This window comes from Mizuhopecten yessoensis, unplaced genomic scaffold (assembly GCF_002113885.1).
Source record: "Mizuhopecten yessoensis strain PY_sf001 unplaced genomic scaffold, ASM211388v2 scaffold9311, whole genome shotgun sequence".
NCBI lineage: Eukaryota > Metazoa > Mollusca > Bivalvia > Pectinida > Pectinidae > Mizuhopecten > Mizuhopecten yessoensis.
The window spans coordinates 27,251-53,677 of NW_018407984.1; the positions used below are offsets into that span (position 1 = coordinate 27,251).

The 26,427-nt window shown below is 36.1% G+C and overlaps 1 protein-coding gene across 1 annotated transcript in view; it reads left to right on the top strand.

The window, feature by feature from the left end:
- Positions 1-4,819: 4,819 nt before the first annotated feature.
- The window catches only part of LOC110457798, a 34,947-nt gene continuing 13,339 nt past the window's right edge, over positions 4,820-26,427 (top strand). The window contains exons 1-11 of the mRNA XM_021509209.1: positions 4,820-4,910; positions 9,710-9,794; positions 12,281-12,337; positions 12,640-12,682; positions 13,403-13,537; positions 17,647-17,716; positions 20,991-21,094; positions 22,338-22,505; positions 23,284-23,418; positions 24,651-24,711; positions 25,310-25,368. Coding sequence (XP_021364884.1) covers positions 12,290-12,337; positions 12,640-12,682; positions 13,403-13,537; positions 17,647-17,716; positions 20,991-21,094; positions 22,338-22,505; positions 23,284-23,418; positions 24,651-24,711; positions 25,310-25,368 — 823 coding nt within the window. The 5' untranslated portion in view covers positions 4,820-4,910; positions 9,710-9,794; positions 12,281-12,289. The remainder of the gene's footprint in view (positions 4,911-9,709; positions 9,795-12,280; positions 12,338-12,639; positions 12,683-13,402; positions 13,538-17,646; positions 17,717-20,990; positions 21,095-22,337; positions 22,506-23,283; positions 23,419-24,650; positions 24,712-25,309; positions 25,369-26,427) is intronic.

Genomic DNA, 26,427 nt, shown 5'->3' on the forward strand with positions numbered 1-26,427 from the left:
CTCTCTCTCTCTCTCTCTCTCTCTCTCTCTCTCTCTCTTTGTTTTGTCTATTCTATGTGTGAAAGTGTGTGAAAATTGAATGTGTCTTGGTGATTGTATAAAATCAGCATCAGATGATGAGGATGATGAGGAGGATGAGGTTGCTGATAATTTCAATAGTAGATATGTGTGAATGTGTGGATATGTGTTGATGTGATGTTCTGTATAATGTACATGTTCTGAAAATCTTTGAAAATAAAAAAATTAAATTAAAAAAAAAAAAATGTTTTCAACAGTTAAATTAAAGTTAAATTGTCTACATGTATATCTTTGCTTATTTGATTGGCATATATTCTTTGATAAATTAAGAAGTTTTCTGAATCGATATTGAATTTTAGTTAAAAGTTTGCAAAGGTTAGAAAAGAATTATCTTGGTCCAGTAGGTCATACACATTTTTAACACCCTTCTCAAACCATTTTTAATGAAAAAAGAACGGTTATCAATGCAGAAAATTGGGTTATACCATATAGGAAAAGTAAGAAACTGCTCAATATTTTTAATTTGCATTTGTGTTTCTTCTGAAATATCTACCCATGCCTGAAAAACATGTTTCCAGAAGGCATTTTTGGGTTTAATTTTTTTAAATGAAGTCAGTACCAAAATCTGATATGTTGATGGTGGGAAAATGTTCTCCTTCAAAAATATTTGTCCAACATTTATCATTATAAGAAGTAATCTTCTTATCCATGTAGACTTAAGGCTTGTTATATAATTCCTGATATTAATCATTTTCAGACCTCCATTTTCATAGCTTTGGACTATAGTGTCTCTTTTAATTTTGTCGACTGGTGATTGCCAAATAAAATTGAAAAAAGTAGTGTTCAACTGTTGAATAAAATTATTGTCGGGTGTAGGAACAGATATGAATAGATGATTATATTTCGGTATAATGATTGATTTTAATACAACTATCCGACTTTTTTAATAACTGTGGTATAATTCAAAGTTACAACCTCATCTAGATTAACTGAAAAATAAACCCCTAGCATATTAAATCACCCGGGCTGATATCAACTTGTGGAAAATTAAGACTTATTACACATACAAAAAGGATGTTAATATTAGTAAAAGTATGATAGCAATTAATATTTAGTGGGATATATATGTGGTGTTCGTTGTTGGACCGGCTTACCAAGTAGGGATATGTCTGTGGTATTGGCGGTAAGACCGGCTTACCTAGTGGGGATATGTCTGTGGTATTGGCGGTGAAACCGGCTTACCTAGTGGGGATATGTCTGTGGTATTTGCGGTAAGACCGGCTTACCTAGTGGGGATATGTCTGTGGTGTTGGTGGTTAGACCGTATTACCTAGTAAAGATATGTCTCCTGGTGTTGGTTGTTAGACAGGCTTACCTAGTGGGGATATGTCTGGGGTGTTGGTGGTTAGACCGGCTTACCTAATGGGGATATGTCTGTGGTGTTGGTGGTTAGACCGGCTTCCCTAGTAAAGATATGTCTCCTGGTGTTGGTTGTTATACCGGCTTACCCAGTGGTGATATGTCTGTGGTGTTAGTGGTTGGACCGGCTTACCTAGTGAGGATATGTCTGTGGTGTTGGTGGTTTGACCGGCTTACCTAGTAAAGATATGTCTCCTGGTGTTGGTTGTTAGACCGGCTTACCAAGTAGGGATATGTATGTGGTGTTGGCGGTAAGACCGGCTTACCTAATGGGGATATATATGTGGTGTTGGTGGTAAGACCGGCTTACCTAGTGAGGATATGTCTGTGGTGTTTGTGGTTAGACCGGCTTACCAAGTGGGGGATATATATGTGGTGTTGGCGGTAAGACCGGCTTACCTAATGGGGATATATATGTGGTGTTGGTGGTTAGACCGGCTTACCTAGTGAGGATATATATGTGGTGTTGGTGGTTGGACCGGCTTACCTAGTGAGGATATATATGTGGTGTTGGTGGTTAGACAGGCTTACCTAGTGGGTATATAGCTATGGTGTTGGTGGTTGGACCGGCTTACCTAGCAAAGATATGTCTCCTGGTGTTGGTTGTTAGACCGACTTACCAAGTAGGGATATGTCTGTGGTGTTGGTGGTTAGACCGGCTAACCTAGCAAAGATATGTCTCCTGGTTTTGGTTGTTAGACCGACTTACCAAGTAGGGATATGTCTGTGGTGTTGGCAGTAAGACCGGTTTACCTAGTGGGGATATGTCTGTGGTACATTTATTTGCGGTAAAACCGGCTTACTTAGTGGGGATATATCTGTGGTATTGGTGGTTAGACCCGCTTACCTAGTGGGGATATGTCTGTGGTGTTGTAGGTTAGACTGGCTTACCTAGTGGGGATATGTCTGTGGTGTTGTAGGTTAGACTGGCCTACTTAGTGGGAATATGTCTGTGGTGTTTGTTGTTAGATCGGCGCACCTAGTTGGGATATGTCTTGGAGTAAGGGAAGGTCGCGTCAGTTTATATACTTTATTTGCATCCCATATTTGAACATTTGATGTGTACCCAGTGTCATTCAAGTAGGTGCAGTACTTTAGAAGGAGTCGTGCTAACAACATTTTATAACAAAGAATAATGACTCAATAAATAGTGGGAGTTGACTCCAATGTTATATGTACCATTTTATTTAAATCGGTGCATTATTTATGGGGAGGATCATTGCAAACAACGGTGTGTCTACAGACAGTCGGACAGTTAGATTGCCCTTAACATACGATCCTTTGTACAGATAGGCTACAAAATAATAGGAAATCCCTTCTTCTAAATATAGAATAAGGTTTAAGTGTGGGATAGTCATGTAATTCACAGCGTTATTCTGACGGATTACTACCGAGTTGACAGAGAGTGAGTATCCTTGTTACCATGTTAGTTGAAATCATAGATGTATTTTTAGATATTAACTTATCATTTTCTGATATTTATTTGTACTTAAACTATTACCATTTCTGATTACCTCAGATCCAGAGCTGTTATATTATTGTTGAAAACGTAAAATATGGCGTCAAATATATGAAAATGATAATATTTTGTACTCTTAGGAACCTGAATTTACACAAGGACTATAATAATGAAGAAGATAAGCTACATATCCGATCCTTTGATTTCCCATTACGATATGTTGATGATGTTTAATGATTGATTAACAGGATTTTTGAGATCTCCTTGCGTCTCATTTTCCTCTATGACTTTAAACTATAGAGATTCCACGGGTTTCTCGTCATCAGCTTCATCTCTTCACTTGTACCTAATATGACACTAATGGCTATCTTACTTTAAGACAAACATGACGACATTAATTTCACAATCATTAGTTTTTCTTTCCTCATTAGCAACACACAGACCTTTACTCATAATGGAGTCATAACTACCAATTATACTTATGAGGTGTATTTCACGAAGTTACACTTATGGGGCGTATTTCACGATGCCATACGGTACTATATGTCTGCTCTGGGATGTGGCTTCAAAATTATAATTAATTTCAGAATCTGAGGTACTCTATCAATTGTAATGATGTAAATACAGTGACATCAGCAATCACCGTTCCTATATATGGAATACTACTATACATAAAGACGCCATATGTAAACTGTGTACTTGACAACAGTACACCACGTCATTCATTTATAACTACATATTGGAACATGTTTTGTAAATAGTAAAAGCATTTTGAGAAGATTATTTTAGCTGTGCTTTACTTTTGGTAACAGTTCGCTTAAAGTCTACTGATTTATATTATAAGAAAAAAATCCAAATGTAGCATCATAGATTTTTGTGAAAGAAATGTGTTTTAGTAGTTTCATTTATAGCAAATGAATATGTATGTTTTGAATAAAATAAATGTGAATGTTTAAAGTGTAGGGCAATAATATTAGACAGTGTTTTAGAAAATAGGAAAAAACCGCCTTCATTTTCGAAAATGGCTATGTATCATGAATTTAATTCTAATGTAATTTAGCTCTAAAGTGAATCGAATTTATTAGTTGTTCCTTTTCAAATAGGTTTTTCATTTCTCCGTTTTTCTAGTGATTATTTATGCTACAAGTTGGCTGACTGTGCTGGCGGTCTATCTATCCCCACGGTTGACCGTAACCGTATGACTAGAATTTATTCTGACATGGTTTACACGAGATACAATTAAAAATGAGCTTCATATGTTCGGAACACCTCAGACATGGATTTGTCATTTTGTTGCCTCTAAATGCCTCCGATGAATCCTATTTAAACGAACTGATCATAGTGTGCAATACTGTAAAAGTATAATATGTCGTTGGGGTCTTCTTTCGTTGTTTTTGTATGGGGACAAATTCGTGGAATCAATAAGACCCTGTATTTTTTCTGGTAACTACGAATTCTAGTATTTTACGTTTTTTAATCTACATACATGGATTCTTTTTCTTTATGACCAGAAGTACCACTGATAAGTCCTAAATTGATGAAGCGGTCAGTTAATTGTTTCGACAAAAATGCTTACCAAATGTCCGGAGGATAAGCGTTCTCTAAACCATTTGACCAAATAGCATAAGAATTGACATATAGATGTAAGTGGGAAAAGGGGGAGACCGAATGTCTGATGCAATATTTCTTTCTTTGTTGATTAAGAAGTTAATAGACCTGTTACTAAGCATTAAATATGACAGTGCATTTAAATACTGAATTGTGTGTTCGGGCTAGAAATTATATATGAATTTGAAAACTGTTTTAAATTAATCGCAATGCCCAGTTTCCAACTTGTAATATGTGAACATCAACACTTGATGTGTATATCGCGGAAATACCCTACACTATATATAGATATATACTATAGTATACAGTTATAAATAGATACAATTCAGTTTTATGCATCTACGTCATATGCTTTTTCATTCTGCAAGTGGTTTGTGTGGAATAATTTACTACTAAGACACCAAAGGTAAGACACCATGTATTTCATATATTTCGTAATATTTAATCCTATAGTTATACAGCATATTTGAGATCTCATTTGAAGTGTTCGTTAAACATTTACAACTAAGGCAAACTTAGTATAGATGGTTATTATATGTACAAGCATCTACCTCCGAATTATGTAAAAAGAAAATAGTGAAATACACGTATATTGAGAGAAAAAAACTATTATTATCCCCCGCTTTCGCCGAAAGGGGGATATTAATATGGGTCTGTCGGTCTGTCTGTCTGTCCGTCTGTCCGTCTGTCTGTCACGCTTCGTTTCCGTGCAATAACTACAACAAATGTTAACCGATTTTCTTCTAACTCAATCACACGGTTAAATTCCTAAAGGGCTCGGGCAAGTTTGATGACTACTTTCAGCGGACCCCATTTGGCGGAGTTATGGCCCCTTGAATAATGAAACGTAATTATCTGCCGCGTTTTGTTTCCGTGCAGTAAATACAACAAATGTTAACCGATTTTCTTCAAACTTGGTCACAGGGTCAAATGCCTTAAGGGCTCGGCCAAGTTCGATGACCACTTTCAGGGGACCCCATTTGGCGGAGTAATGGCCCCTTGAATAACAAAAAAACGTAATATATGCTGGGTACTGTTTCTGTGCAATAACTATAACAAATGTTAACCGATTGTCTTCAAACTTGGTTCGATTTTGATGAAAGTTGGTATATAGGGATATTAGGGGATTGCGATTTCAACCGCATCGGTTTCGTTGCCATAGCTACCACACGGTAGCTTCTGATCGGTCGAAATATAGATATTGTTAGATTTTGATGAAAATTTATATAAGGGATATTAGGGGACTGCGAATTAAACCGCATTAGTTTCGTTACCATAGCAACCACACAGAGGCTTCCGATTGGTCGAAATTTAGATATTGTTCGATTTTGATGAAAATTGGTATATAGGGATATTAGGGGACTGCTAATTGAACTGCATATAATTCGTTGCCATAGCAACTACACTGAGGATTCTGATTGGTTGCAATTTTGAAATTGCTCAATTTCACTCAAATTTAGTATGCGATCCTTTTCTGATGCATCTTTGCGACTATGGGGGCAGTTTGGGGGACATCTGTAATGGTCTCCCATTACAATTAGTACTTGTTGCTGTAGATATTGTTAAGATGTTTCAACCAAATTCCTTATGCACATCCAACTCATGCTAAGTTTGCCATCCGATGTGATTTGTTGATATTTACCGATAATCAATGAGGTATAGGGGGTTTTTTTCTTCAAGTTTCAAGATATACAATATGTCTCAACAGTACGATACTAACATGTTTAAACCTAACCTCAATAATGTTAACCTACAATATGTCCTGCAAGCGGGGGATATACATTCCACTGTGTTGTTTTATAACACAAATCGGAAGCAGAAGGCTGTGATAAAATCGATTACTTATTTTGGATATATTTAAATGCAATAAGGACCCTTCTGCTCTTAGTCCGAACTAACTGACAATCTCCCCTTTCATTTTCTGATGGGGCGAATTTAAAGAGGTAATTTCGGACTAGGTTGCTCTTAGCTTAATTTAACGTTGCGTTGCCGTTCATGTAAGCATTTATTTTTTTAGAATATCTGAAATTCTAAAAGAAGTCTTCTATTTGAATCCCTATACAATGAATTGTATATTTGAAATATGCTGCAAACAGAATGTGATGTTTTTCTCCAAGTTATAATTTAATCTAATCAGATCTTGGACAACTGGATTCTAATAGAAATTAAATGATAGGAATACTAGTAGTTATGTACGTAATAAACATATATCAATTTGATTTTAAAATCAAGGGTTATTTCCATTGATAGTTACTATCATAAAACATCTGCCTATGTAAGAAACCATTAAAAAAAGTTTTCAATACAAAGTTTCTAAAGTAATGAATAATCAATGTCAATAATGTCATGGATGAGGTACTGTTAAAATCATACTCAATTACATTTTGTATATACTATATACAGCTTACTTTCCTGTTTGCGTTAGTAGATAGAAATGCAAAACAAATTTAACAACAATTAGTCCTTATGCTTTTTATTCTATTGACTTGATTTATTGGACCGTTTAGTGCAAACTACTGTACAGTTGTAGATGGGTCACTGTTTATATAAGGGTAGGAGGCAGTTTGATAAATCTTCATTCCACACGTACTGGACAAGGATGAGTGAAAGTAACCTTTACAACTAACTTCATGTTTGCGTATATCTATAACATTTCTAAATGAGACCGTCATGCAAGTAGCGTTATGGTATTTGTTCAGTTAATTTTATAATGCTTACTAATATATTTTCCAGTTTAAGTTTTCATCAACCAATACAAACATATTTGCTGGATTAAACTTTTGACGTAATATTAGTATCATAAACAGACTTTTGAACACATAACTATGCTTTAAGTACGAGGTATTTTGTATTAAATCGCAAATAAAGCAATCCCATGTATCCTGGATGTGGTAGGATTTTCTTGAATTCCATTGCATTCATTGCACTGCCTTAATTTATCTCAGGTTGACATGGGATCCATAGAGCTAGATTTTTATCTAACGTCCAGACTGGATACCTAGAGTTACATCTCATTCACGGCACTGCCTAGCTTAATCAAAAGTCTAAGTTGGATTCCTGAAGCTTCATTCCATACTTTGCAATGCTTAGTTTTATCTAAGGTCTAGGCTGGATCCATGGAATTACATTCAATACTTTACGCTGCCTAGTTTATTTTAGGTTTAGGTAAGATCCCTAGAGCTACAATCTATATTTTGCACACGCACTGTCTAGTTTTATCTAAGGTCTAGGTTGGATCCCTAGATTTGCATGCCAAACTTTGCACTGCCTTGTTGTAAGGCTGGAAACGTATAGAACACATGTCCTTGTTAGATGCCAATCGTCCTGCCAATAATATGCACATAGAGTAAGTTGTTACTATGTCTGTGATGGACATCGCAGCGTGGAGCATTCCTGATGGCGTTGTAAAAGGAATCACAATTCCTTAATATTTTGAAATCACGAAATTTTCCAGTCAAAGTTTTAAGGCTATGATTTCAGTAAACATATGGAATTAGAACACATCATCTGGAATATAACCTCTTTCGCGAAAACCTTTATCACTTACAGCTTGCATGAGAAAGAAGAACGATAATTTCCCGGTGAAGATCTGTTTATAAGGAAAGGTTGATCCAACGAAACAAGATTCTGCAAATTAATTCCCTCTTATATATATGTGTGCTTTAGTTTTTGAAACATGGTCTATTTAGCGTCATATCTGTGGTGTGCTAGGTAAATATGCTCACTACTTCACTGCAGTCTGGTCAAAATTAGTTGTAACTCTCAGTGTTCCTGATAACACCAACTGTTATAAACTGTTTAGCCCGCCAGTTACGTGGTCATTAGCCTCTTGTTTACCCATCAGATACAACTGACAACACAAGATTGCTGGATTTACCTCCCCTTAGTCATAAAAATTCAATAAGCCGGACGGCACTGATGGAGTAGCCCCCAACTAATTTAATGCTTATTTCCCTCTCTCTATTGATAGAATCATTCATACTTGGAAAGTGGCTAATGTAAATGCTCTGTACAAAAGCGAAGGTGATGCCCCTAATCCAGGTTACTATTGACATACGGCTACTCTTCAGTTCTGTCTAAAATTATTAAAATATCGTATTTAAATATGAATTCTACTTTATTACTAAACAAAATGTAAACAACAATCGGGTTTCTTTCTAAATATAATATAAGTAAAACAATCTAGATAAAGGTAAAGATGTTAGATTTGTATTTCTTGACATAAACAAAGGTTTAGATAGAAAGGTTATTGTATAAATTGAAAAAAGTATGTTATCTCAGATAAAAACATAATTAGTTTGAACTTTACTCAACTAATACATCTTGTAATTACTTTAATGAAGACCTTGAGCCAGTTAATAATTGTTTTGAGGCAAATAAATAGAAAACATTAGAGCTACAATGTAAAGGTTGTAAGAAGAAACATTTTTAATAATCCATTTATAACTGATCTGATAATAAATCTCATGAGCACTAATGTCCTAATTTCTAATTTCTGAAACATGCAATACTCATTTTATATTGAATATTCGGTAAATGAGAAAGTATAAATTTGATAGAAATACTCTTGAAATAATGTATAGTTTTTTATTTGAGCTAATATTAAATAAAAAGTCATGCGAATAATCACTTTGGGAGAGGTGAACACCCTATCTGGTCATCGAAAGCGTGCAACTCATTATAAACTGGATAATGAAAACTTTGATACATTACAAATTATAATAAACAATCACATTCTGATAATTATGTACAAATTATGAACAATTTGACGCCTAATACCTTAATGGAATTATTGAGCCACCCAATAATTTACTTCTAAATGATACTTGCATGACGAGATCTAAATATGCTAAAACAATCTTTTTTCAGGATAGTTGCTTACCTTATGATGAGTAAATGGAATCAGTTGAACAATGGACCTTCCTGGTCGATATTCAAAAATAAAATGTCATCCTTCCCTGATGTATGGTGGCATATTTCTGCCATCCACTTGCGACTTACGAGTTACGTATCTCGACATAATTATTGAAAGATGTCGACATAATCTGAGAAGATGTCGACATAACTTTTAAATTATGTAGACATATTATCACATTTGCCGAGATAATTATCTCGTAAGTGGATAACTCGGCTTTTTATCGTGTTAATGCTTGGGTGTGACATCGACTTGCCACTTACGACTTATTTATGTCGACATCCTATTAGATTATTGCCGACTTACCAAAACGAGGCTTGTGCACGAGGACCGCGAAGGTGGGCTGATGCTGACTGGACAGTGGTGACTATACTGGTGAGTAACTTGGTAAAATCAGTGTAAATATGTGAAATCAAAGATATGGATATTACAGTAGACTACTATGATGTACAAAGTCTATATCCTCGTTTTGGTAAGTCGGCATTATCTACTAGGATGTCGACATAAATAAGTCGTAAGTGGCAAGTCGTAAGTGGTAAGTCGATGTCACACCCGAGCATTAACACGATAAATGTCGACATCAACCACTTACGACATAATAATCTCGGCAAAATTACCTCGGCAAATGTGATGACATGTCGACATAATTTAAAAGTTATGTCGACATCTTCTCAGATTATGTCGACATCTTTCAATAATTATGTCGACATACGTAACTCGTAAGTCGCAAGTGGATGGCAGAAATATGCCACCATACTGATGATAATGTTGTTATAATACCTTCAAATATTGTTATGCTTGAAAGCTGAATGTAATATCATGTCAGCTAAGAAAAGGGGCGAGTAATTACAATTTGGATAAGCATTGTAAATCACCTTATTGATAACAGGTTTGTGAAGACCATTGTGAGCTATTCATTTGTTGTTTTCAATAAGCATCTACGTCATCATCTACTACTAATGAATAATAGAACTGGCTACATTTCAGCTAATATCTTAACTAAGAGGAGATACATACATTTGGGTGATGATAATAAGTCCTATTAGATAGCGTATCTACTTATTTTCTATAATGCGAAGAAGGCTGACATAGTGCGTATCTACTTATTTTCTATACTGCAAAGAAGGCTGACATAGTTACATTGATATATTCACAGAAAATACAATGATGAACCTGCACAGGGATTAAATTAGTGTGTATAATAAATAACTATAACTGCTTATACTTATGCAAACTAAACAAAATAATTGATAGCTTTATCTGAATATGTATTATAAATGTCATAATCCTGTGTGTTAGTTAAAACTTTTAAATAGAGAGGCGAATGTCAGTTAGGGTTTTGTGTATGAATGTGTAGTTAGGACTGTAAAAGTGGTGTATATGTTTGAATATATGCCAGAGCGCATGGTATAAGGATTGAGGGTTGTGTGAGAGATGTATATGTGTGTAATTAGGGTTCGTGTATATGTGTGAATATATCCCAGAGCGGTTCATTTCACCATTATGGTAATATGAACCACGGTTCATTTTACCATGCTTCACAATACCATGCTACACCGGATATGTGTTTGTGTATATGTGTATTAAGGATGTGAGTATGTCTGCAGGTTGATTAGTGTACATAAAAGTGTGTACGTGTTGGAATGTGTATGTGTTGGTGTTTATGTGTATTTAGGATTGGGTGTACGAGTGCAGGTTGTTGATGTTTATATAGAAGAATGTACGTGTTGGAATGTTTATGTGTTGGTGTTTATGTGTATTTAGGATTGTGTGTACGAGGGCAGGTTGTTGATGTTTATATAGAAGAATGTACGTGTTGGAATGTTTATGTGTTGGTGTTTATGTGTATTTAGGATTGTGTGTACGAGGGCAGGTTGTTGATGTTTATATAGAAGAATGTACGTGTTGGAATGTATATGTGTATATGTCCTGGAATAGATGACTCCCATCCTTTGGTTAATCATAACTTTTTCAGAAAAGACATGTTTCTTGTCTGCTATCGTACGAACTATTGACGAGGTACATGTTCGTCTGTGTGAATGTCTTTTTTTGTATATAAGCTATAGAGCGTGATGAATTTGACCAATACCCATCGAGTGAGTAAATCTCGCCCAATCTTACCTGTACTATATTTACCTACACTGTGTCGTCACGCCTTCAATTGAACTTTTTATTTACCAGAAAAAATACAGGGTTTTGAAAGATTAATTCCACGAAATATAATCCCTTCTAATTTGTCCCAATACAAAAACAACGAAATTTAACCCCAACACAAATTTATATGCTTTTACACTATTTTGTCAGAGGTTAATCGTTAAACTATTTCATCTGGAGTAACCAGATTTAGTATGCAAGAAAATCCTTGGATGGTGGATTGTAAAGTTCAAAAAGTAGATCACTGTGATCTTTGCTTATCTATCACCTGATCCTTTTAACACAAATTGTCTGGGCATCTCTTGTGTACTATTAAACATTCAGTAACCAGGTTTAGTATGCAAGTACATCATTGGGTGGTGGATTGTCAAGTACAAAAAGTAGACCACTGTGACCTTTGCTTGATCTATCACCTGATCATGTGTACAAACATTGCCGGGGCGTCTCTTGTATACTCTTTAACATTCAGTAACCATATTTGGTATGCAAGGATGTCTTGGCTGACGGAGTCTCGAGTACAAGAAGAATGTCACTGTGAACTTATTACATAATATAGAGCTGCATCTATGATTAGCGACTTTCCCAGTGTTGCATGATCCATCCCTACAGGGTTGTCCAATCAATATTCGAAATTTATTACTTGATGCTTCAACGAAATTTTAAAATGCTTGAAGTGTTTTACGTGCTATTGGTTTTATTTTTTCCAGGAAGGGATCATGAACAGCATGAAGTTGTCGAACCTGGTAATAGTACCATTCCTTTTGGTAAGTTTTCTGTAAAAAAAAAATCAAGCCAACATATAAGACGGTAATTTTTTCACGATTGTATAAATTTGATAAGATGATATCTGAATCCTTGATAATAATACAAAACACGGCATATGGAAATGTTTAAACCCATATTGACAATACTTGTATAAAAGTCATATATATCATCACCGATTTAGGATTCAGCTCTGATTCAATCCAGACATATCGGTCCTACAAACAAAGCCTGGTTCCATGTCTAGTGCCCATCAGCCGGTAACTTATTATATTAAACATGAAAACCCTACTTTGTGTTTCAGGAATATTTGCTGGTTAACGCTGCGACCCTTTGCAACTTCGTAGGTAAGGTAACATAACGATACGGAGGAGGGAACAAACTTACATAACTACAGTAATGTATATGTTTTTATATACATCCCTATAAGAAATATAAAACATTACTGTGTATTTATGTATCAGTTTAATTCATTTTTTGCAATTGATAAGCCTTATACAAAAATTCATGCTCTGAAATTCAAAATTCGAACTGTCAGATGTCAAATGTCATGGCAAAATCGAAGGTACACGGTCAGCTATTTGATTGTTTTCAGGTAAAATAACCTGATCAATAGTTAGGCTGATACGTGTCTTTGGAAAATTAAAGATGGTATAAATCCGACTTCAAAGCCATTTCATGTTACCGTTACACTGCTGTGCGATTCCTTCATTGTACACAAAATAATTAATATCGTCTACATGTTCATCTACAAAATGGCGGGTAGAGATTATTCGATTTCGCCACGACATTGTTCCAAGGGTGAAGAGAACATTAAAGTGCATATCCTCTGGACTTTCCGCATATTCAGCCCATTACTAACTAACTACATCAAAATATGTCATATAAGGTAAAGTGTTGGCTAATATTGCATATACATTTCTGTAAGTGAATAAATATAGTTAAATGACCACAAGGCAAAATTAATGCGTATTATTGTTATAAGGAATTATTCCTAAAAATAGTTTAAATGATCTTGAAACGTAGTTTATGAGTTTCATAAACCCTTGTTTTCGTTGCTTTACTAGGAGAAACAGTGCCGAAAGTACAGCCGGACGGGTTAACGAAGTGTGTCTGTGACACATCACGACACTACTGTGGACAGAGAGAGGATGCGTGTTCCTTTGTACAGTGTGATGGAAACAAGATTTTGTTACAATCATGTAAGTAACATGTATAAGTAAAGAAGTATATTGGTAAGTTATTCATATTTCCTCTGACTGTGAAGTATATATCAGTTTAAATCAAAGGTTCGTTAAAGGTATGTTTCTATCTTGTCGTTAAAGAATAATTGCTAACAGCTTAGTAAGACTGCCTTCTTCAGTTTATAGCTTAAATTCAGCAATTCAGACCTTTATGAAAAACCGCTAGTGAGTGGCTTATATAGATACATATGTGTTTATGGAACGATCGGGTTAGTTTGTGGGTATAGGACGTTGGTGTTCGTGGATAGATTATTTTATTATAATTAATGTAATTAGTGGGGATACGTCTGTGATGTTCGCAGTCAGTCCGGCTTCATTAGTGACGATACGACGATAGTGCTTTTGAAACTAATCTACTAAGTTCGCTCTTTTACTGGTTTCACAAGTAATGATGCGCCTATGATGTTCGCGGTTAGACCGGCTTCACGAGTTTAAAGTAGTGTTTGTGGTAAGACCGGGTTTAAATACGACTGAAGTGTTTGCAGTAAGACCACCTCCCTAGTTGGGCATTCATTGTGTTTGAACCTTAATCGGCTTAATGCTGTTGGCGGTAAGACCAGTCCCTAGCAGGATTTGTCTGTGGTGTTGGTGTTTCGACCGGCTTTCCTAGTAAAGATATGTCTCCTGGTGTTGTTTTATATATGTGGTATTGGCGGTAAGACCGGCTTACCTAGTGGGGATTTATCTGTAGTATTGGTGGTTAGACCGGCTTACCTAGCGGGGATATGTCTGTGGTGTTGGGGGTTAGACCGGCTTACCTAGTGTGGATATGTATGTAGTGTTGGGGGTTAGACCGGCTTACCTAATGTGGATATGTCTGTGGTGTTGGTGGTTAGACCGGCTTACCTATTGGGGATATGTCTGTGGTGTTTGTGGTTAGACCGGCTTACCTAGTGGGGATATGTCTGTGGTGTTGGCGGTAAGACCGGTTTACCTAGTGGTGATATGTCTGTGGTGTTGGTGTTTCGACCGGCTTACCTAGTAACAATATGTCTCCAGGTGTTGTTTTATATATGTGGTATTGGCGGTAAGACCGGCTTACCTAGTGTGGATATGTCTGTGGTGTTGGTGGTAAGACCGGCTTACTTAGTGTGGATATGTCTGTGGTATTGGAGGTTAGACCGGCTTACCTAGTAAAGATATGTCTCCTGGTGTTGGTGGTTAGACCGGCTTACCTAGTGTGGATATGTCTGTGGTGTTGGTGGTTAGACCGGCTTACCTATTGGGGATATGTCTGTGGTGTTGGTGGCCAGACCGGCTTTCCTAGGGTGGATATATATGTGGTGTTGGTGGCTAGACCGGCTTACCTAGTGGGGATATGTCTGTTGTGTTGGTGGTTAGACCGGCCGACCTAGTGGGGATATATATGTAGTGTTGGTGGTTAGACCGGCTTACCTATTTGGGATATGTCTGTGGTGTTGATTGTTAGACCGGCTTACCTAGTTGGGATATGTCTGTGGTGTTGGTTGTTAGACCGGCTTACCTAGTTGGGATATGTCTGTGGTGTTGGTGCTAAGACCCGCTGATCTAGTTGGTATATGTCTGTGGTGTTGGTGGTTAGACCGGCTTACCTAGTGTGGATATGTCTCCTGGTGTTGGTGGTTAGACCGGCTAACCTAGTGGAGATATGTCTGTGGTGTTGGTGGCTAGACCGGCTTACCTAGTGGAGATATGTCTGTGGTGTTGGTGGCTAGACCGGCTTACCTAGTGGAGATATGTCTGTGGTGTTTGTGGTTAGACCGGCTTACGTAGTTTGGATATGTCTGTGGTATTGGTGGTTGGACCGGTTTATCTAATGGGGATATGTATATGGTGTTGGTGGTTAGACCGGCTTACGTAGTGGGGATATGTTTGTGGTGTTGGTGGTTAGACCGGCTTATCTTGTGGGGATATGTCTGTGGTGTTGGTGGTTAGACCGGCTTACCTAGTGGGGATATATCTCTGGTGTTGGTGGTTAGGCCGGCTTACCTGGTAGAGATATATCTGTGGTGTTGGGTTGTTAGACCGGCTTACCTATTGGGGATATATCTCTGCTGTTGGTGGTTAGGCCGGCTTACCTGGTAGAGATATATGTGTGGTGTTGGTGATTAGACCGGCTTACGTAGTGGGGATATGTCTGTGGTGTTGGCGGTAGGACCGCCTTACCTAGTTGGGGTATGTATGTGGTGTTGGTGGCTAGACCGGCTTACCTAGTTGGGATGTATATGTAGTATAGGTGGTTAGACCGGCTTACCTAGTTGGTATATGTCTGTGGTGTTGGTGGTTAAACTGGCTTCACTAGTTTGGCCTAATACAGTGTGTTTTTTCTATAGTTTTCTATAAATAGGCTCATTACATTAGTTTACAGTTAGACGTTTTACATTATTTTCGATCATTACAGCTCTGGTGTAAGCGGTTGTACCAGCTTCACTGCAATGTTTTAGGTTGATTTATGTGACATGATTCTTTAACGCCTCATTTGTTTTTATTCACCGATGTGAAAGGTTATTTTTTATGTTAGTCTACATCCAGGCGTTATTTAAGGTTTGAAATGCATCTTTTTAACATTGATGAGGGTATGCAACACAGTTACGTTCAAACATATTCTCCAAGATGCGCTAACGCGCATCATGGAATATGTTTGAACGGAACTGTGTTGCATACCCTCATCAATGTTAAAATGATGCATTTCAAACCTTTTATCTTAATTCTATTACATCCACTTTTATTATTTGAAATTAAGAAAAAATAGACTTTTTCACGTTAAAAAGCTAAACACCGTCATGAAAACAACATTAACAGAATAGCCATTTTCGCGGGAAAGATGATGCGTTGTCAACGGTGACTCAATACACAGTTGAGCAATAAACAAATAATTCCACATATTTTTTAATAATTTAATTTACATTTTCAGAACGTTTAACAAGAATTGATTATCTTAAAAATTGACAGTAGATCTAAAACAACAAAAATACCATGTAAAATATTTTAGTTGCAAAAAGTCAGAAATTTATTCCGTGTTCGCGGAGAAAGCTGACCGTTTAAAAACCGGCTGTGCAGCGGCTTCGTTCATCAGGCAACGAAGCGGCTCGACTTTCAACGAGATAGAAAGGGCAACCGTGAAATGTGGAGTTTCCTTAGAAACGAGAAGATGATTTAAAAGATGTTGTTTGCTGAATTCTTGTGTCGATCGACTGTGTCAACAAGACTAGCTCATCGTTTGAGCATTCGGCATGTATTAATATCGATGAGGGGACTGGCCGACGAGCCGGAACGATTTCACCTGCTTCGCCACTTGCAACGGACGCTAGTGTAGATTCTGGAGGACAGTGAAATATTCTATTCTGTTGAAAAGGACCTGTCATATGATCTTAAAGCAGACACGCTTCGGTGGCCCGCCATAAACATGATGTGCCTTGATTAAAAACCACCGTCATTCCATATTCTAGGGACACGCCCGCGACATCGCTGTCAGACATATTGGCTGGTCACAGGGTTTCGTTACAAATGTCTGTGGCTGGAGTTAGCACACGACGCATTTTAGACGTTGAATACGCGGACTTAAATTTCACGGTGATTTTTTTTTGATGATAAAAAAAAAAAAAAAAAAAAAAAGGATTATTAAAATATATTTAGATGTATTTTAACCGTCGATAAACAATATTGTTTTGTTTTGGTTTGCTTGTGTTTATGTGTGTTGGGGGTTAGAGGTCATGCAACGGTACATGTAGTACTGTTAATATTACTACACATCCTTCTATTGAATCATGCACACACTTTTAGTTGGTACTGTTATCAAGTGGCACTGCAACACTAATGTAAATATAACATAATATCCTTTATACTAAATTATAATTGATATACGCTAATCACCTTTTTCTCCAATTTGTGACTGGGAAATGACTGGGACAAAATGTTAGAACTACATTTTATAGTAATTACAACCAATTGTGTTTATTGTTTGCTTCAAATTCATTATCGATTTGCTTATAAATCGCTAGTCATTTCAGATAACGATGTGACAACAGTGTGATTGATACATTTTGTTTTTCTGTGAATTGGTTTCACTACGTTTTATTCTTTTGCAGGTGGGTGTGTATGTGCGCCAAACTATGTAGAATCCATAAATGGAATGTGCATTCCGGTCCCACCACCAAGGCATGTATTCTTTTCCAAAGTATCTCTTCTTTTTATACAGACTTTCAAACAGAAATGGCAATGTGATCATGTGTTAGCTTTCAGTTGTTTATCCTTCTAGCACTATACAGAAATACAGTGTAAACAGGAAAAAAAGTATTTTTTTTATAACTAGGGCAAAATATAAACACGGTAACAGTTTAACAGCAGATCCATTACAAAGTGCAAGGAGAATATGTCCAGGTGTTCCGGAATGGTATGCGTCTTCTGCGTCATCGAATCCAAATATTGTCACGTCCTTATATCGGACCCCGGGTAGACAACAAAATCAAAGGGACATCGAAAGAACAAAATCAAAACCACCAACCTTCATAAATAATATGGTTGTTTCTTTTTTTTATTCCTTTATTCCTCATATTCTTTAAAGCCTGGTACAAATTCCTCTTAGCTTCACATTTGAATTTGTGCACGAATTGTTAGCAAACTAAAATGGACAAAGACAGAGAAAAAATAAAAACGAATAAAAATCTTACAAAAATGGAATAAAGGTACAAAAAAATAATAATAACAGAAACACACTGAGAACACTCCCATTGGAAATCGAATATTCGTTAACAAACCACAATAACAACCATTGTTATTGACATCCTCGATAGCAAATGAACGGAAATAGTTTATCATATTTCAGGCTAGACTAGTCAAATAGGCAATGCAACCCGGTTAATAAAACGAAACTCGAACAGAGAACAGAGGGACACCAACTAAGTCAGTGTTATCAGATAACTGACCAATATTACTATGGCATACGGCTTTGTCATCAATATGGTTATACACGGGTTCGATAAGACCTCAAGGTGCTGCAATTGGTCACAAACATAGATTTCTTTGCCACTACGGGTACTGCTTTTATTAACTATACCAAATTAATTGTTAACATTCAAATGTATTTGAAACGTTTGTTTTGGTTTTGTCATTATTATTTTCATCGCATTAACAACTTATATATATAGATTGAAATAATAATATATACTTCTAGATTTTTTTGTCAAATTATAAATGCTATGTGATGAATACTGCTCTTGTTATATCAAATTATTGAAGTTTGTAATAAGTTCAATAATAATTAGTACTAATTGTAACGGATGGCCGTTACAGAAGTCCCCAAACGACCCCTGTTGGACTTAGGGACAAAATCAGACAACAGCTAAATTGCGACCAATGGGAGGACTCCATTCTGTTACCATGGCAACTGAGTTGTTCGAAACTGTTACAGTTGTGTTTTGCATCTCTTCAAACCCCTATGTACCAATTCTGGGCAGAATCAGACAACATTTAAATTTCGTCCAATCAGAGGCCCAAATGTCGTTACCATGGCAACTGAGCTGTTCGAAACTGTTAATATTGTGTTCTGCATCCTTTTAAACCCCTATGTACCAATTCTGGGCATATTCAGACCACAACTAAATTTCGACCAATCATAGGCCTCCATTTCGTTACCATGGCAACTAAACTTTTCGAAACTGTTACCATTGTGTTCGGCATTCCTCAAAACCCCTATGTACCAATTCCGGGCAGAATCAGACAACATCTATATTTCCACCAATCAGAACCCAGTATATGGTGGCCTATTTGTCAAATTAGAAAACAAATGTCGCAGTTGAGTTTGCAATGCCATATTACGCATACATACTAAATTTGAACGAAATCGAACTACAACGGAGCTTCGACCAATCAGTAACCAGTATATGGCAGCCATTTTGTTTAATTAGAAAACGGATGTCATAGTTGAGTTCGCGGTACCATCATACACCTACATTCCAAATTTGGAATGCATAAGAAAATATCTATAAAACATGTTAAATAGGATAGGTGGCATAGGCTATCTTTGGCGAACACCTTTAGAAATTTTAAATTCCCAAAAATTTCAAAAATGTAATGGCGCCCATCTTGGACTTCCGCTCGAGATAAAAATAGCCTGTTGCACACCTAGACCCCCTAATGAGTATATGTGTGTAGTTTCATGATGATCCGCCCAGTAGTTTCTGGGAAAACCTCCGGACAAGTTCATGGCTGAAGAAGAAGAAGAAGAAGAAGAAGAACACAGAAGAATAATTATAATAATAAGAAACGGAGTAAAAACAATAAGTCCCTTAATTAATTAATTAATTAGACATGGACACTCACGTAAGGTATTCTACTCATATGCCAGCGCTGACCAAAACTGTAGAGGGAGATAGATATACACACATGTAAAATGTTATTCGGCACAGTGTGAAAATATGCTCTATTGCTTGGTAAATTGTCTTGTTATCGAACGATTCAAATAATTTTACAATTGAGTCATATCTTAGAACAGGTTAACAACGCAAGACAATGCCGATGCTTTTATCATTCTCAGTAGAATGCCTTGTGGTTTTGTTGTCAAATCCCGAGAACTCGATGTCAGGACGCGACATAACTAGGGTTCAAGTTAGAATTACTTGTCGGGTGTCATCGATAAGCAGAATATGCTTACCCTTCCGGTATTCCTGGTCTTGTTTCCCTTTTACTTTTTCAGCAGTCTCCGTGTTCTCTTTCATTAATATCTTACCCTAGTTTAATCGATTTTGTTTTCGAACTATGGTTCTATTGACACTTTGATATTCCCTGGTATTTCTTGAGAAAGAGATATGACGATCTCGATCTTAATCAATTTGTTGTTAACTTCTTAAATTCAATTTTCTGTGCTCTACCTACGTTGATTTTATCTTAACCAAAGTTATGGGAGCAAATTTTGTTGTTTCTTTTGTCTGCACTTTTATGAGTAAACTGCTTATCTATCTGAATTGTACCAGATATACAAGACAGATGTATCAATGGTGTGTGAAAACCTTTCTTTATTGGATAGGTGTTATTTCCCTTCAGATGATTTCAAATTGTTAGATTAAATTTCTCAACAACGGTTTTGTTTGCATTACCGTATTATTTTGTTTTCATAATCGGTCAATGATCTCCCTTCCAACTTTTTCAGCCAGTATGAAATTTCAATCCCTGACACCTCCATATTGCAGCAAACGTATACGTCTCAGTTGTTCTTCAACGATGAACATTGCACACACACAGTTGTTCGCACTTTAACAATTAAGTAGTGGATACAGGATGCAGAATTTGAATTACACTGCATCATACATCTGCCTCATCATTCTCTGACTCATCAATGATATTAGGGGCCAAACACTTAGAAATCCAAATTGGTCTAAACTACAGTTGAAACATTAGGAAAATTTCTAAAATATATTCATATTTATATTTGTAGGGATCCTGTCAGATGTGAAGGTGGAGAGGTTGTCCTTCCGAACGGTCAGTGTGGTCTTCCACCTACGACAGAAGTAGTAACCACCACGACAACTAGTCCTCCAGGTTTGTGTTAGAGACTTACTAATCGAAAATTGATAATGATATATTGACAGGAACGTCTCAAACAATTTATTATCTTTCTGAATTCTTTGTATTCCATGTTTCATTACAGTTATCATTTAATCCTGCATTTAAAACTTAATAGTAATCCCATTCTCAACAATGTAATACATATTTCTGTTATATTAGCACACTTTTGCCAAAATTATGACGTGCTCCACTTGTGGTGTGTATGCTTCTTAAAGAGGTGACACGAGACGGCGCGATGATATAGTGATGTGTTCAGAATCGGGAAGCAGGCGAAATGCCTTCCATACCTAGGGCTGTAGGATAGCGAGATTTCGACCCGAGGGTTCCCAATTTGGTAAAACAGAGGTTCTGCAGGGTTTTTTTCATCGATTTTAAATTACCGATGGTGATATTTCCAATCCTAAATCCCCTCACATGAATGATTTCTTTCTCTCATTTGAGTTGATACAATTAGCTCCAAAAATCCCAAATGCATCCCAACTTCCGCATTGCGGCATAGGAAAGATCCGATTTCTTGACGTTATGTCATTGATGTCACATTTTGAATGTGACATGTTGTGTAAGATAGAAAAAAATGCATTCCTTTCCTTTCCTTGACATTTCTTTCATACACGCACAGGAATGCGAGAAAATTTTAACTGTGTACCTTCAATTAAAACACGTGTAATCTGTAACGCGTACAACAACAAAATATATATAAGTTGTTATTTTGATAAGGAGCTATACAAAACTTACGTTTGCATATGTATAATGCATTGCTGATATTTGTTAGCCATATGATTAGATAGCACGAGATTAACATTTACCTGTAAAGTAGAAATAAAATGCATCCCATTGTCACCACAAAAGAACAAATCTGCATTTAAAGTTGATAAAAATATTGACCACACCTACAAAAAATTGATAGGAAAAGAATAACAACAGGAACTCATGAAACACTCACAATTAAATGAAAGCTATTATAGTTATCAATCATAAAACGATAATCTTTATGTTACATAATAAGGTAACCCGTAGGGTAACTAAATAAATATCAGAACAAAATATAAGTTCTCTTATATTACGTACACCTGTTGAAAAATTCAACGTCACACAACGGGTGAATTTGTTCTGAAAGAGCCTTGAGCAAATATTAAGCTAGCGAAAATATATGCACATATTAATGGCTACTTGGAATGTAATGTTGAAGATAATAAGATCAATTTCTTTTTTCCAGTTCAGCCAAATCCACCTGAAGTGAATGCAAGCCATATCACATCCACCTACGTTATTCTTGATGTTAAAGTAGAGTCGCTAGACGGTAGTATCAGCTCCGGAACTATAGCCGTGTGGCTTTATAAACCGCTCAACGAATCCCTGCTGCGATATCTGGAGCATAACATCGGTATGTAATATCACCACCAATAGCACGATATTGGCATGTTGCATCAACAGTTGAAGCAAGAGTTTGGTATGTTATAGCAAAACTTAATGCACAATACCGTTATGCAAGATTTAGACCTGTAGCACTATCTTTATATGTTATATTTAGATCAATAGCAGTCTATGCATATGATTTATCTAGATAACTTGACCTATATCAAAATATCTATATGTACAAATAAGACATATATCACGATATTGGTATGTTATATCTAGATCTATAGCAGGATATGCATATGGTATATATACATCTAAATCGCTACATTGGTATACTATCTATTAATCTATATTGATATAATTTATCTAGATTTATAGCAGGATATGTATATTGTTTATATAAATCTATATCTTTATTGGTATGATATAGATATAGGTATAGTAGATTATGTATATGGTATATCTAGCTATACCATGATGTCTCTAGCATGATATTGGTATGTTACATCTTTACCTATAGCACGGTATTGGTATGTTATATGTAGACCTATAACTAGAAATTAGTATGTTTAAGTATAAAACTATAGCACGATATTGGTTTCAGATATGTAGACAATAGCTCGAAAATGGTAGGTTATTTTTGTATCATATATAAACATATATCACGATATTGGAGAAATATACAAACAAAATCGTTCCGTTAGACATTGATATATATATAATAGGGCCAACAATGGTATTGAAGTGGGGTTTTTTTCTATTAATTATCATTTTTGATAAATATTTCACGTGCATTTTGTCAGAAACTAAGGGTAATAGCACGGAAATTCGCCTCCCGGACCTGACCCCAAGTACAACATACAAGGTTGAAGTAAGAACGATACTATATGAGGCCAAGGCTAGTGACGCTCGAATCCTAGCAATACACACGAAAGCTGGTACGATATTCTTTATTTCTCATTGGTTTTCCACTATAATGTGTAAAGTTGTCTCATCTTCATATACATTTTTTAATTAAAATAAATCAGTCTAGTTTTACAATCCTTGTGTCATTGTACTCAAAAAGCATAATTTGGCCCATAATCATAAGCTTTAAACAATTCTTGTTAGAGATATTTCTCATGAAGTAATGGGAGGATCTTTCTCAAATCTCACATGAAGGTTTCTCATGGACAACGAAGATGATCTTTAGGATGTTCTTTATGGTCCAATATAACGCAGATCAGTTTCTGAGATTGTTAAAGTCAGAAGTTTGTTTGTTAAAGTTTGTTAGTGCTATTTCTCAGAAAGCACATGAGGGATGTCCCATGGTCGTATAGCGAATATTTGAACTGAGGAGAAAAACAAAGATTGCCGACAGGCAGCAATCTATAATTTCGGGGGTTAAAGTTATCATCTTTGATTTTACAGTAACGTTTTGTTATCTCTATTTCTCAGAAAGTACTAAAGGGTCTTTCTCAAATTTTATATGTTAATTACCCTTGATCTCTATTTGTGCATATTTACTTTTAGGAATTATTTGAGGGAAAAAAACACAAAGGCCGACAGGTGGAAATCTTTGATTTTACAGTTAAGATTTGTTATCAAAAGATATTTCTCAGAAAGTACTTTAGGGATCTTTCTCAAATTGTATTTGTATGTTTCCATTGTTCCCCTTATCTAAAATATCCCTAGCCCATTGACAGCACTTCTAATTAAGTAAGAATTACAAATGTTTACCAACGTGGAACTGAGAAATAGTACATGTCAGGAAAATGAAGAGCCCAGAAGGGAAAAAAATCCTCTTTTGTAAATCTGATAAAGATCCTTCTAGATAATTCTAGGATTTATTGTTTAAAAAATGATTTAGTTTGAATATGAAAATGGTTTCCTGTTAATGGCTACCTGCAAATCTACACAAGTTGTGATTTCTGGAACAATTTTGTTCTAATCACATATTGTTTGCGTTTTCAAAGATGTCAAGGCGGATACAATAGAATGTTTAATACTGATGTGAAGAATGTCAGCTTGACATATTAGATACACCAAAAATATACGTTTGTAATTCCCCAGTCTGAATATCAAATACTCGTATGAATTATTTCATTCTGTCAAATGTGATTTATCGTATGAACTTCGTGGTATAATATATGCGAAACACTCGTATGTATTTCTTTTTAAAATTCTACAGGTGGAAACGAGATGTTAACAGTTTCTCAACCCAACTCCTCAAAACCTTTGTATATATATATGTAAGTACGGAAACCAATTTGTAACATACATAAAGCACCGCAAAAAAATGCGAATATTTATGAATATTAAGAGGAGCAAAACTATACTCCGGGTCAACATATTGACATTCAAATTCTATCCAAAAAGAGAAAAGGCACGAGACAGCAAAAAATTACTATGAAATAGGTGAATGGTTAAATCTCGTGATACATATGATATATAGATACCGCTAACGCATCTAATATGTCAGATGTACAGAAACGTTTGGTTTTTTTTTACAAACATATAGCTTGTTTAAGTTTATCTTGGAATTTCTCAGAAAGTTGATTTGCTTTTAGATGGTATTTTTTATATATATTAATTCCGGCACAAATCCAATTACAACTGTACAAGCAATAGAATACTTACTTGTCATATCCAATTGGAATTTATATTGCTCCTTAGTGACACAAGAAGTAATTATTATTCTAAAGAAAGTCAAACTATGTTATTGGTTGTTGATATCATCTCAGCTAATGCTGGTGTCTGATTTGTAATTTAATTTAAAGCACTAGTAAATTTCAGTACCGAATGGTTAACTTGTAATAGAAATAACTCTTATTTGCAAATTATTTGTAGAGGTGTTCCGATATTGGTAGCTTTGGTGGTATGCCTTCCAATCATTATTATTGGACTAGGTAAGTGAAACCTGGGCGTATATATTAAACAATTAAAGGAAGAGATAGAGGAGGATGGTCGGATGGCACAGTGGATAGCACACTTGCTTTTCACCACGGCAGCCGGGATTCGATTTTGATCGTGGAAACGTACTGGGTCACCTGCCCGACCTCGTAGGTTTCCTCCGCATAATCTTGTTTATCACATGACTACCCTGTTATGAGTGTAATAACACTCATTACATAAATTGTGTTATCACCACACGTGTAATAACACCTTGGAGGGTTTTGATTGGTCAGACTATTCACATTTCGTGTGTGTTAATACCTGTACGCGTGACGTAGTATGTAAACAGAACTACCTTTTTACGAGTCATATAAAATATATGGCTACTTTCACAATCAATGTTAAGGTGAGTATAGACAACAGTGGGCTCGCGAAAATCCTACTTGTTAATTAAGGACCTAACGATTACACTGTGTAGATGGACGGAGTTAATTTTGACATGCCAGGAAACCGTATGAAACTTCTATCTGACGAGCCAACTGTGCCTTATGTTACCGGGAATACCAATCATATTTACAGTCTGTAAATAATTAGTCACATTTACTCTTATCAGCACAAGATCCTTTGTGCATAGTATCCATCCTTCCGAAACCATGGCTCTCGCTTCAACACAATGTCAACAGAATCGGTTGACTCTGACTTATAACAACACCGCGGTCCAACATACATCCACCGACATGTACGGCCTCATCAAGGAATGTACCCGGAGGACTTCACACAATGTTTGGTGGTAATGTGTATGGAGGACACTTCAACATTAATGTGGTTCCAAAAGAGGACAACGTCAGTCATCAAAGAACCCTTTAACAAAGAAGAATCGTTTCAGACAACGACAGCGACTAGTCCGGCTCGGAAACATTTGTTACCTCGATTTTGTACATGCGCGCGCTATGACGCGGCTGTCTGCCAGTCTGGTGAGGTCATTTTGTAGGTCGTGCTGTTAAAACCATTGTCTCACATGAATTACTAAAAACAAACATGTATTTTCGATGTATGTTTGCAAATATAAACAT